This window comes from Coturnix japonica, chromosome 2, assembly GCF_001577835.2.
Source record: "Coturnix japonica isolate 7356 chromosome 2, Coturnix japonica 2.1, whole genome shotgun sequence".
In the NCBI taxonomy this organism is placed as follows: Eukaryota; Metazoa; Chordata; class Aves; order Galliformes; family Phasianidae; genus Coturnix; species Coturnix japonica.
In genome coordinates this window covers 105,971,142-105,984,566 of record NC_029517.1, presented here as the reverse complement: position 1 = coordinate 105,984,566, position 13,425 = coordinate 105,971,142, and the positions used below count along the sequence as shown (strand labels likewise).

Below are 13,425 nucleotides of genomic sequence, written 5' to 3'. Positions count from 1 at the left end.
TATAATCGCAAGATGGAAGTTATTTTCCAATACTGTTTTTTAGTAATTCACATGATTTTTCATTTCATTTCAGGCAGCAGTTTTACAACATCATCAGGAATATATGCAGGAAATAATTCACTCACAAATTCTACCGGATTTAATAGTTCACAGCAGGTAATTTTGTAAATATGAATTGAGGAAACATCAACAAACTTAAAATTCTCATCCACTGAAAAAAAAAAAAAAAAAAAAGTAACTCTTAAATATCTCTTTGAAAGAAATGACTATTCTTTCAAGTTATATTAATGTTTATGAATGTTTTTCTTCAAATTGTCATCTTCCATTAATAGAACGACTGGTCTGGGTTTAGAGTGTTGTTATTCACACACCTTCAGTAGTGTATGTAATAAAATATTTGTATGAGAAGACAAACTAAATTATGTGTAATGTACATTTAGTTTTACTGCCTCACTGTTTTAGGTCCTACAGCATCCAGTTCAGGAAGCATATGTGCTGAAAGCCTGACATGTGTTTGCAGTTACATTTTTGAATTTATACTAAAAAGTAGCGAAACTTTGATAGACAATTCAGTTGCTTCTTTGTCTTTTAGGAATATCCCTCTTATCCCAGTTTTGGCCAAGGCCAATATGCACAGTATTATAATAGCTCACCGTATCCTTCGCATTACATGACAAACAGCAACACCAGCCCGACGACACCCTCCACAAACGCAACATACCAGCTTCAAGAACCACCATCTGGCATCACCAGTCAAGCAGTTACAGATCCTGCAGCAGGTAATTACATGGATTTTATGGTCCCTATGAGGCACTTTTTTGTAAGTTGAAAGGGGGGTTGAAGTGGATTCTTTTTCTGTGTAGTCGCTGTCTTTTGTTGTTGTTATTTCTTAATCCCGAGCCTGTGGCACGTCTCTTAACAAAACAGAAACTAAAGAGAAATGGAGATCAGTAAAAGTTTAAGGTTTGTACAAAATACAGGTTTCTATATTATTTGTAAAATGCTTGTGTGAATGATTGCAGGATATGGGAAAGTCTTTATGCTAAAGCAGAACCTGCTGCTTTTAAGCTCTGCCTTTGTTAAGATAAACTCCTTTGAGTTTCCCAAGTAAGACTGAAATTGAGAGGCCTTCAGACTGTAGCCTGAGTGTCCACTTGTAAGAGAGCTTTTGAATTTTTCACTTTCAGAGGACATAATAATGCTTGTATTAGGTAGTTGAAATTGCACAAGTGTTTCCATTTTAAGGAAAGATTTTCAGAGGCTTGTCCTTTTTCCCAGTCGTTTTACCTTTCTTTTGGAATTTGGCAGTCCTTCACTAGTTGAGGTATTTTTTGAACGTTTATGCCAAACTGCTCCAGCTGTTTTTGGAAATGAGGGGTGAAAAATACTTTTCCCATTACTAAAAAAAAAAAATACATTTTTTAACAGTTTGAGCATGTCAGTAGTTAGTAGATGGCAGAAGTTTGAAATGTGTCAGAGAGGAAGTCCAAGTTTGCAGATGTGTTTCTCAGCCATGTGGTGAAAAGCAGCTCTGATTTGGAATGCTATTTTGAGGTTTTGTTTTGGAGTTTTTGTGGGGAAGATTGTTTTCTTGAAGTACTTTAGAGGACCAGTTTTGCATGTGCAGCATGGCTTGATGTAATTTGCTAGCACTCTGCTGTTTTTCTGTAAATCTCCCTGACAAAAAAATATATGCATTGTTGTGCCTTTTCTCACATTCAATGTAAATAGGTAGAAAAGAAAATGCATTTTATATGTGCATTTATTTTCTTGGAATCACATACATGTACATGCATCAATGCATTTGAGAAACAAATCTTTTTAAATGTATGAGTCTGTACTGCAGTCTGCAGTTTTCAAATGTGTGGAAGTGTGTTGGAGTCTGCATAATTCTTCTGCTTTTCACATTGTTCTTAATTTTTTGGATTTGTTTACTTCTGGTTTTATTTGTGTTTCTTTTGAAGTTGGTAGCAATACGTTTCTCTTACCCCCAAAACCAAATGCGATTAGGCTATAACTTTTATTGATATATTTATGTAGAATCATTGCATCAATGGTCTTGAAGTAACCATGGGTTTTCTCGGACTGGCTGCCTGTATTTAGGGATGCATTTAGGAAGGCACCTGCTGTGGACTACTCTCTGTTAGCTGGAGCAGGGCAGGAATGAAGACATGTTCCTCTTAACCACGATGTCACAGTTGACATAAGGTGTAGGGCTGGACTCAGACTTCTCCATCTGTCTGTATGCATTTTAACTGAGGCATTTAAGTTAGTCAGTGGAAAGAAATTAGCAGCTCCAGAGCTATATTTAGCATTCAGTTTAACTATCATGATTATCATCCAGAAGTACCAAAATCTCTCCATTGGTGTTAAAGCAGTTTAAGTTGGCTGACTACCAGTGTTCACTTCCTATATTAAAATCAGGTAGGATAATTTCACTGCTTCACAAACATCGAACCCAGGAAGAAGCAAGGACCCCTCACTGAATCCAGTTCGTTCTGTGTCTGGCATTTTTCCTTGGACAGTACAAATTTTTATGTTCCTCAACCTCATTTTTGGGAGATAGAGCAAGAATGGGATCAAAGTAAAGAGGGAACATCATCGAGGAAAGGAATTCTGATTGAGAGGGGGTTAGTGGAAAGTATGTCAGAGAGGAGGAAGTTCACAATTAGATCCGTATCATCAAATAAATAAACAAACCAAACAAACTGAACTTTAACAGTGGGCAAAAACATCACAATTAATTAAATTATTGTATAATATTTTACCTCATCTGCACAAGTTAGACTGCTGAGTCTCCACCATGATTGGCATGCTGTATGTGTGATAGGGAGCAAAGTGGAGTCATTGTGTTAGATTGCTATACCCCCTTATTAGGATGGGCAGCAGCTGCTGAATTCAGCTGTTCTTTGTGGACGCTGATATCCCTAGACATCTCATGCATTAAAAAAATACATATATAATCTTTGCAGTTCTGAACTATGCCAGGACAAGCATGGAACAGCATTCAGACTTCATAGAGGCACCAGAATCATTTGACAGACGTATATGATTTTTATGAATTTGGGCCAGTAAGTGAAACAAGGCAGTTTGGTAAGAAACGTGAAAATAGAGAAAGTAATTATGCGTTCTTGTGACATTTTTAGTAGAGTTTTGCAGACTCAAAAAGCTCAGATAATTTCACTTAAAATATATTCAGTTCCTTGTCCAAACATAAAATAATCCTTTTATGGTTTCCCACAATCTTGAGTTAAATATGCAGGTCTTTTACATTCAGTCAAGGACATTGAGGGTGCTTGCGAAAGAATCTGAGATTCCTCATGCTCAGTGTTACTTCTTTCTCTTCCATTTGTGTATCTGAAAAATTTCTTCTGTGCTAATCGTAAGACCTTTTAATAGCACAAACCTTGATATTCTCTGTCTTCATGAATCAGACACGCTAATTCATTTTATGATGAAATTAATAAAAGATTAGTGAGCAATTACTCACTGTCCCTTCCAATAGTTGCATTCATAAAAGCAGGTTCAGAGCAAACAAAAGGAGGTATTTCTTCGTGTTGTATAATCTGTACAGATACCAGCTTGGTTTCAAGAAGTGCACTGTAAAAAAATATTTCTGGAGACAGTGGATGAATGCATTTCTGACCTTCTTCTATTTTATCACCTGCTATTTTTACTGGTTTAAAGGACGTTTTGCCTCAATCCATCATGCCCAACCCAGTGTTCTCAAATTAGGAGAACAATAAGAACATTTATTTCTAGGAATTAATGTAGATAATTGCTACTTTTTCTAAAGCTTCCTTATTTTCTCTTGCAGTATTTCAGCTTCATTATTGTAGCTGGTAACAGAAATGTATTGATTTGTGTAAGTTTTGCTAATGCAGCCCTTTATTTCACAAATAGCTGTATTTGTAATGTGTTAAATAATATTTCTCTGAGTTGCGCTCTTCTTGAGATTTGATCTCTTTCAGTTTGTTGTTTTGTTTTTTTTACTTTCTGCAGTAAGTCTGTTTAAAATATTACTGGAAGATTTCTTTTTTTCAAATTACTCATGTACTTCACAATACAGATTAAAAAACCACAAGGTCTATGCTGGCCAACAAAAATTGTTCTCAGTCGTGGGTCACCATTTTGCTCTTAAAAACTAGGCTGCTTTTTCCTCGAACACGGTATCACATTTAGCATTGCAAAAGAGAAAGCTACCTTTAGAGTTTCCCCTTACTAAGTTTCATAACAATAAATTAAAGATTGTAAAATGAAACTGAGCTAAGAGACTTTATAGGCAACTTTTCATCAATACCAGTGCAGGAATATCCAATGCTAAGCTAACAGTGTGTAACTGGTGTTTAAACATTTGCTCTTTTTCATAAATAAAAGGGAAGAGTAAATCTAGAGTCCATATAGGAAGGAAGCAATGAAACTTGTCTGAAGACAGAATACATTAATGAATAGTAAGGTACAATACTGCTTTTGCTTTTCTGATATTGGTTATTCTCCTGTTACTTGCATTGAGAGTGTTCAATTTTTAACTCCCATATTGCATTGTTGAGACTCAGAACTGATGAACCTTGCAATATGTATATTTTAATAGATAAATAGGATACTTTTAGTAGGATTAAAAGTAATTTCTTCAAGTTGTTTGAAACCGTAAATAATGAGTGAGGAAGAAATGCCTGTACTGGAGAGAGGTACTGCCTGCCCATTATGTGACTACTGCTACTTTTATTTTTTCCTTCAGTACTGAAATTTGGAGGGGAAAAAAAAATCATCTATGCTTCAGGTGGTGTTATGAAAGTTGTTGTCATTCATAATCGTACATGATGTCTACTGTTATACATATTATGTGATGTTGTATATGCTGTATACTGCTGTTAAGATATTTTTGTCATTATTATTAGTAATGAAAAGGTCAGTCAAATGTCAAAATAAATAGGCCTTTTTGCCTATACTTCTAACAGCTTTTTTCCAAAGGTTATTTAGGTCTTCTGTCAAGTTTAAAATTGCATGCTGATAGTCCTCAATAGACAGATTGCAGATTTATTTTCCAGGTAGATAAGATAATGGCTTTTGGTCAAAATGGCACTAAAGATTCCTTCCATAATCCTGTCAGCAGGCATTACAGTATGTCTTGCAGTACTGAGTACTTTTACTTAGAACTCATGTAGTAGTCATATTTTTCTATACAGAAAAAGAATCTCTAAATACCTTTGTGATTCCACTGCAGCGTTTAATCCTGCTCCAATTTTATGTTCAGAGCTGCAGAGGAAGAAGTTTTGTGGTGCTTATAGATCTTGTGTTTAGCTTTATTTTTGCGAAAGTATAAATATGTTTAAGTTTTGTTGTTGTGCAGAAGCTGAAATAATACTGGACTGAGAACTTAAGATTTTTACTCAAAATTAAATATGAAAATTGGAGGAAATCTCGGCACAGTTAAAACAGAAGATACTTGCATGTACTTGCAGAGGCATTTGATTATATGAGCAATTCTAAGTCCATCTCATCAGTGTAATTTGCATTGTGATATAAGATAGGATTACTTTGGTGATTTGAATTTTCTCATTTTTACATACTCTTTAGTAGGGAAACTGAAATTTGCAATGCTTTTGTCATCAAGTCTACCTACACAAACTACAGTGAGATTTACTTAGATAAATATTTTATTTTTTTTATTTCTGGGACAGATAGTTTTCCTTATATTTATCATTTGATATTACTCCTATGTGGTTAAATTGATAGTAAGAAAATACAACAATTACCTAGGGAGGATTTCTATAAAAAATAGGAAGCACAAAATATAGTGTTGTAAATATCATCTATGTTGCTCTGTTGTCTATTCAGAAGTAATCTAATTAATGATGTGATGGAAAATATTCCTGTATGATATATAACCATCAAAACTACATGCAGTGATGTGTAACACAAGTATATGTTTATGACATTTCATGTCACATTGCAATAATATGTTGCCTCGTGGTCCAGGGGGAGGTCTGCTATAATAGGATGGTTCACGTATTTTAGGTAGAACAGTGAAAGCATGTTTTTCACAGTTTTGTGTAGCTTTTGTATGAATTAAAAAAGGGGATATTCATTTGTAGAATCTGGATTTTAAATGTTTTTCTTACTGACTACAGAAGTCTGTTTGGAAGTGAAACGATTTGTCTCAGCAGAGCTGTCCCAGAGCCCCATCAGCCAAAAGTAACCTCTAAGGTGTCCTCCATCATCTGATTCATCCAGCTTCTAACAAGGGTGCTCAGGATACCAGGCCAGGCTGGACCTGGCCTGTAATGACCTCTCAGAAACAGACTATGAGTCCTTGGGGTTGTTGCCACTATTTGTTTGGTCCCACAAACCCAGTGGTTGTACCTGATAATGAGGATATGGCCATCACATCCCTCAGCATTTTTCTTCCAAGGACATCTCCAGGTTCCTCTTGAACCCTTGTAATCCTTTGGGAGCCAAGCATTTTTGGGGAAATGGTGCTACAGGTCTCCTTCCTGTGATCTGATCTCCCCTTTCTTTTGCTTAACCTGGCTTCTGCCAGCTTCCTTTGGTGATCTTGTACTCTGAGTAGTGGGACAAGCAGGAAAGAGCTGATCATTTCTCCTTTTTCCTCTCATGGCTCTGTAGGGGGCTGGTTTTCTTCCAGCACTTCCCTGTGTTTGTGGTGCTCAAGAACAGGATAAAATTAAATTCAGTGCTTTATGAACATAGTAATTTCCCTTAGCTAATTCTACAGTATGCTACTATGAATTCAACTAAGGCAGAACAAATTAAACACTCATATCCGGGAACATAGAATAATGGACATAACAGTGACATGTGGTTATACAGCTTGAATTCAGCCAGGCTTTTACTACCTGAACAATTACACCTTTTCACTTAACAATCTTATAAGCAAACTGGAATAAAACAATCTAGCCAACATTACAACAGAATTAGATAAAGCTGTTTAGGAAACCATGTCAGGAGAGAAGCCAGTTAGAGTTTGCTTTAAAATAGAATGATGGCTACAGCAGCATTCCTCAGTGTCTGTCTTGGGCCCAGTACCAGACCGCATTTTCATTAATCTTTTAAATGACGGAACAGAATGTGTTTGCCTATTAAATATGTAGAAGACACCATGCTGAGAGGGGCTGTGAGTTCTCTGGAGACAGGGTGAGAACTCAAAAAATGGAGATGTGATCTGAATAGGAGCAGGTGTGAGGTATACATTTAGGCAGGAATGATGAACTGCACAAATGTGGGATGGGGAATGTTGGCAGCTCCTTCCAGGCTCTACCTTTCCCTGCAGACCACTCTCAGTACTCCACATATTAGTGGTACACAGAGTACCCTCAGCCGCTGTTGTTTTTCTTGCTCTAGAATTTGTCAGGGCTTGGGCTCTTAGAGGCTCAAAGTTCAGTTGGTTACTGGATTCTTTAATTGACTTTCCTTATGGGAACCTGAGAGTGACCATTGGCCAGTGAGCTGGTAACCCAGTCACACATGTGGTCGAGCAGCCTTAATCCAAAGAATACATGCTGTGGTTTCCCTTTACATACATGGACAAGTTTCTCTCACACACTGTCACGTTTTCACCCATTGATTGCTGCCATCTGTCATGCTGCTGAAGCAGAATAGCCTCTGTGGCTGTCCCCTAAGCAGGAGCAGGAGCTCTGGTTATTAGCAGTAAAGTGGAGTGCTAACGGTATATTAGCAGTTTATGTGCAGTGTTTGGCCAGATCTTTGAGTAACGTGAGCTAGGTGCCACTTCTTCCACCAGAGATGATCTGGGGATGGTGAAATTAACATTAAAAGAAAATACTGCTGCAAATGTAAACTTTCCCCTGCTGAGTGGTGTCCATGGAAAGATAGCATGCAAGGGAAGCTTTTATCTACTTTGCTCTGGATTACTGCATCCATACTGGAGAGATAGTAGGACCTTGGATAGAGGGTCTGATTATTTTTCTCTGAGATAATCATTAGAACTAAGAGGAAGTGAGAACAGATATCAAATACACAAATTCATTGAGGAACATGGTTTTTTCCTCCTTTTTCACGGATTGAACTTAAAATGCTGTAAAGAAATGCTGAAGTTTTATGAGTTGTTTCTAATGCTATGGCTGTCAAAGCAGCAGAGTAGGTTGCCTGGAGAGATCTGTGAGAACAACAAGAGAGGCACTTCTCTGCTTACACCAATGCTGGTACAGGAGGTTCAAGGAGGGCAGGCTACTGGGTGCCCAGCCAACCTTGGGATCCCCAGGTTGAATTTTAGAGCAGATATTTAGAGCTTAGTTGGCCAGTCTACCTGCTGAATGAATTCTGGTCTGTTTGTTATCAAAAATCTTAAGAAAAAATAAAAACAAAAGAAAACAATGCACAAGAGCATTTAAGTGAGCTATAACCCAGTAAAATAATGCCTAGGAGATGACTCATTTATATTTAAAAGGTTGAAATTAGTTGAATTATTTTTATTTCTTATATTTTAGAACAGCCTGTGAAAGAGCAATCAGTATTCAATGTATTAATCTAAATAATTGTGGAGAGCACGTTATCATGGCAGAAATAAATTACTGGAATGTGCATCATATTCCAAGTTCCATTTTCTGTCTTTTCATTATCTGGTCTGATATAGCTATGTTGCCTTTTCTTGTTGTTTGGTACACACAGAATCACTGGTTTGGGTAGATTGTTTCTTTTGAAGACTCTTTGTTTTATGTTGCATAGTAACTTGCTATTCTGCTTTGTTTAGTATAGATTGAGATATTCAGCTAAGAGTATAGTATAAAATACATAATATATATGAATTTTAGTTATGTGTAGATTTAAAGGCTGAATTTGAGGACTTCAAGACTTTATTCTTTAAATTGAGCACAAGCAACAATTATTTTGAGTAATTGTGAGTATGTGCTGTTACACAGATGTCCAGAGTTTCTTCCTTAATCTAACCTTTGACCTCAACAGGATGTTTTTTTTTTAGGAAAAAGGATCACTTGTGTGAGAATTATACCTGTCTGTTTGAACTGGAATGCCATGACCTAGGCTGATTAAAAAGTAAATTAATATTGATAAAAATATACACATCTCTTGAACTCTGTGAAGAGTAGTCAATGCTAACTGAGAAATAAAGCTGATAAAGATATCCTATGTTGAAAATTCTGGCTGCCATTAAGGAAAAAGATTTTATTTTATCTATAGGAAAAAAATAATAGATTTTCTGTGTGAACTTAAGGCTGCAGAAAGAAGTCTTGAAAAGAGATGTAAAAACTTCATAAGGGTGTGTCACAATTTGAGGTGAATATTTGCTCTCAGTATTTAAGCAGTGCACTGTTAAAGTTGGAGGTAGGAAAACATCTTCCAACTGGCATATTTTCTTCGTACATAAGTAAATCATCTTTCTTTTCTCTATTTTTGCCTACTATAGAGCAGTGAATATTTTACTGATATGTAGTATTTGGTGTACAGTACTTTGCTTGAAGATACCCATTGAGAGTACGCCTTTGAAAAATACTTCAAATTTCATCTCCATAGTTGATGCATATTTAAAAGATCTTCAACTATAGAACTTAACCTAAGAAAATAATAAAGTTACGTGTTACAGTAAGAAGGAGTTGCATTAATCAGGCACAAATGTAGTCATCAAAAAGTAAAATGTCTACTGGTCACCATGATGATTATCTTAAAACATTAGGATAAAATCAATGTAAAGATGCAAGTTTTCTTTTAGAGTGTGATCTTTTCTACGAAGTCATATGATCTTCTCTATGATTTGAAGCAATGAAGATTGTTTTGATTTTTTTTATTATCTAAAATAGATACCTACATCTCTGTTATTGTATGTAACCCATACTCGATTGAATTAATTAAATTATGCATTCATATTACCATTTGTCATTGTAGTTTTAATTATTTTAGTTAGAACTCTTTAGAAAAGATCCTGTTTTCAATGTCGTATCTAGAAAGAAATTTGGATGTTTTGGATTTAAACTGAAAAGTAAAAATGTTATTTCTTTACTACAGCAGAGTACAGTACAATTCACAGTCCATCAACGCCCATAAAAGATTCAGATTCAGATAGATTGCGTCGTAGTTCAGATGGGAAATCACGTGGACGTGGCAGAAGAAACAACAATCCTTCACCACCACCTGATTCTGACCTAGAGGTATATTGTGCTAGATGTTTTTGACATGTCATAGCTTCTCTTTATAATTATTTCGCTGAGAGAAATATCATTTACAAATGGAAAATAAAACTGCATTTGAGCCCCTTTTTTTTTCTTTTTTGTATGTTTTTTTCTTTGTTTTATAATGATCGTCTTTTTTGTTGAAGATCTTGGATCTTTTATACTGAAGAACTTTCTTTGTGAAGAGCACCTAATTTCTCAGGAAAATAACAGCATTTTCTTTCTCCTTAAGGAAAAAAAAGAAAAAAAAAAAAAGAATAAAAGAAAGAAAAAGAAAAAGAAAAAAAAAAAAAAGAGAGAACAGGAAGAAAAAAAGCTTTTCCCAAACTGAAGTATGGTTTCCCTTTGGGCAGGAGACACTTCAGGCGCAATAACAGTTTTTATTCTCTCCTGCTATGTCCGTATTTTTCTCAGTGGTTTGTGCTTTCTGTTGAGAGCACATCTCTAATGACTCATCACAGCTATGAGTTTCCATGCTGCATTACTTTTCCTTTCTGAAAGTTTAGCCCAGTAGTTATCATGGGAAATACAATCCTACCAGGATTTAAAATATGTATATTTGAACACTTTATTTTTCATTACAGTCATTTTATTAGTGGTCAGAGGAGAAATTCAAAACACTTTTTTTTTTTTTCTATCTGCAAGGTAAATAATTATTTACTGACACCATACCTTCTTACACAGGCAAAATCTAAAGAAACAGTTTTAATCCTTTGGACAAATCAATTCTTTTAAAAATAGGCTGAGAGGATTTAACCGCTTTTCAACAATTTACTAGTTTTGTTTGGTTTTAGACATTATTGTCAAGAGCAAATGTATAAAGACTTGCAGAAATATGGATTTAAAATGCAGAATATTTAATTCTGAGAGGCTTCTCTTAATTTCTTTCAGGTTCTGTCTTACATCTGGCTTTAAAATAATATATTGTACAATCTCATTTTCTCTGTATATTGGACGATAACTGTCATTTTATTCTAATAGAATAATTTGTTATAATAGCAATTGTAGTAAAAAGCTAACAGATTGTATTACCGTCTTCTGGGAAAAAAAAGTTCTGAAAAGAAATTGCAAGGAAGCTATGGCTCTAATGTATAACCATTTTGATACAGTTTTGTCGTTTGTGCACTTACCGATTCAAATTTAAACTTTCCATTTCAAGTATCGTCTTCACAGAGGAACACATTGATTTGATTCTCTTTTTACAGAGAGTATTCATTTGGGATTTGGATGAGACAATCATCATTTTCCATTCCTTGCTTACAGGGTCCTATGCTAACAGATACGGAAGGGTGAGTGTCAAGAAACTGGTGGGGATTTTCAGTAATATTTATTGTTTTATGTTTGATACATAAGAAAAACAAAAACATTATTTTCCAGAGACTAACCACTACCATGTTTCAAGTCATAAACATTCGAGGAGTAAAGCTCTTTCAGATGCCCATTCTTTGTGTATGAGTCATTAAATAATTAAACAGCACTGGGAGTGATACTTTGACCACTTGATGTTCTTTGTTAATATAAGGTGTGTGATACCTGTTGATAGCATCAAAATCTGCAAATATTTAGCTCTTCTCAGCCAGTGAAGAACTTCCAGGACTGAGCACTAAAATAATGTTTTATTCTTCAGCAATCAGCAGTACTTCTGTACTGAGAAGGCAAGAGGAAGTACAGTTCTGGATATATATGGCTGTAATAATCTAAACTTTTTTACCTCACATTTTTTTAATCTGGGATTTGATTGATGTTTTTGAAAGTCTGGTTATGAGTCAAATCTTTCTATTATGCACAGGCTATAAATCATAACTGAACTTATGGTTATGCAGGCAGACTGTGGTTTTCCTAGGTAATTCTCAGAAGAGAAATGCTGCCCTAGGTGAATAAGAACAATTTACGATTGGAATGCCCTTGTGAGATCAAACTTTGTCAGAATTGTATTTGAAAGTTAATGGCTCAGCTTGTGCAAAAATCTGTGTTTATGTCCTCTCATTCTCACCTCAAGTGAAATATAACTAAAATGTGTGGGTTTTTTTGTTAATCTTCAAAAATATTTCACATATTGAATATCCAGATAGTTCTGTCTGACTTCATGTAATCACGTTGTCTTCTCATAAAGCTTATATTCATCACTAAAAGGTTTTATGATACAGCCTGTTGAGGGAAGGGTGAAGCTTCTGCTTCAGTTCAGATCGTGCCTGGCTAAGGTTCTGCATTCCTCCTAATGGCTTTGTGTCATAAAAATCTAAAGAAACATTTCTGCATAACTTACCTGGCATGTTGAAGTGTGTTGTGGTTTAACCCAGCTGAGCACCACACAGCCGTAGGCTTACTCCCTCCCAGTGGTTATGAGGGAGAGAATTGGAAAATGGTAGAAAGATTTGGTTGAGATGAAGATGGTCTAATAGGGCAGAAAAGGAAGGAATGTCAATAATAAGTAATAATAACATACCTATGTATGCACACACACACTCACATACAAAACAAGTGAAGCGCAGTGCTGTTGCTCACTACCTGTTGATGGATACGCAAAGAGTTTTCAGGCAGTGGCAGCTCCCTCAGCCAGCCCCTTGAGTTTTACTGTTCAGCATGACACAATATTGTCAATGGATCATGAGAAATGTATCTCATGGAATATGTATCATGGATATGCCTTTGGCCAGTCTGGGTCAGCTCTTCTGGTTTCATTGCCTACGGGTTTCTTGTGTGCACCCAGACTCCTATCTGGCAGAGCTGTGTGAGAAGCTGGAAAGTCTTTGCTTTCATGTTGCTCAACAACTAAAACACTGCTGTGTTACCAGCGCTGTTTTTCTCCTAAATCCAAAAACACAGCATTATACCAGCTACCATGAAAAACATTAACTCTATCCTAGCCAAAAGTAGGACAATGTGGTGTGGTATATTTTCAGAAGTGTTTTGTGTAATAGCAACCTACGTGCTTGAGGACTATAGTTGTTTTCATTATGTATACAAAAAGTAAAGATATTCAACAGCCTTGATTTCTTAAGCATTACAATTTCATACTACAAAATCACCAAATATGTGTCAGGACAACAAACCCTAGTGTTCACAATAAAAAAGTTCAATATCAGCAGAATCTCACCACTTACTTTTGGAGAGCAGATTTCTGATGGAAAAAAACACTGATTAGTTGTTGCTGATAAGTACTTCTGTGAGTATATTTCTTCTGTTTCTAGTTTCCTACAGTGTTTTTTATAATTGGGGCCCAAATATAAACACCTTGGGGTTTTTTTTGTTGGTTTTTTTT

General features: G+C 35.7%; 1 protein-coding gene across 11 annotated transcripts in view; it reads left to right on the top strand.

The window, feature by feature from the left end:
* EYA1 (EYA transcriptional coactivator and phosphatase 1) overlaps nt 1-13,425 on the top strand; it is an 85,244-nt gene that overhangs the window by 32,663 nt on the left and 39,156 nt on the right. For 6 of the 11 annotated variants that reach the window (XM_015855755.2, XM_015855763.2, XM_015855756.2 and 3 more), the window contains 4 exons: nt 74-156; nt 593-779; nt 10,000-10,142; nt 11,369-11,452. In XM_015855755.2, the coding sequence (XP_015711241.1) occupies nt 74-156; nt 593-779; nt 10,000-10,142; nt 11,369-11,452 (497 nt within the window). The remainder of the gene's footprint in view (nt 1-73; nt 157-592; nt 780-9,999; nt 10,143-11,368; nt 11,453-13,425) is intronic. The other 5 variants (XM_015855765.2, XM_032442755.1, XM_032442754.1 and 2 more) reach the window with 1 other exon arrangement.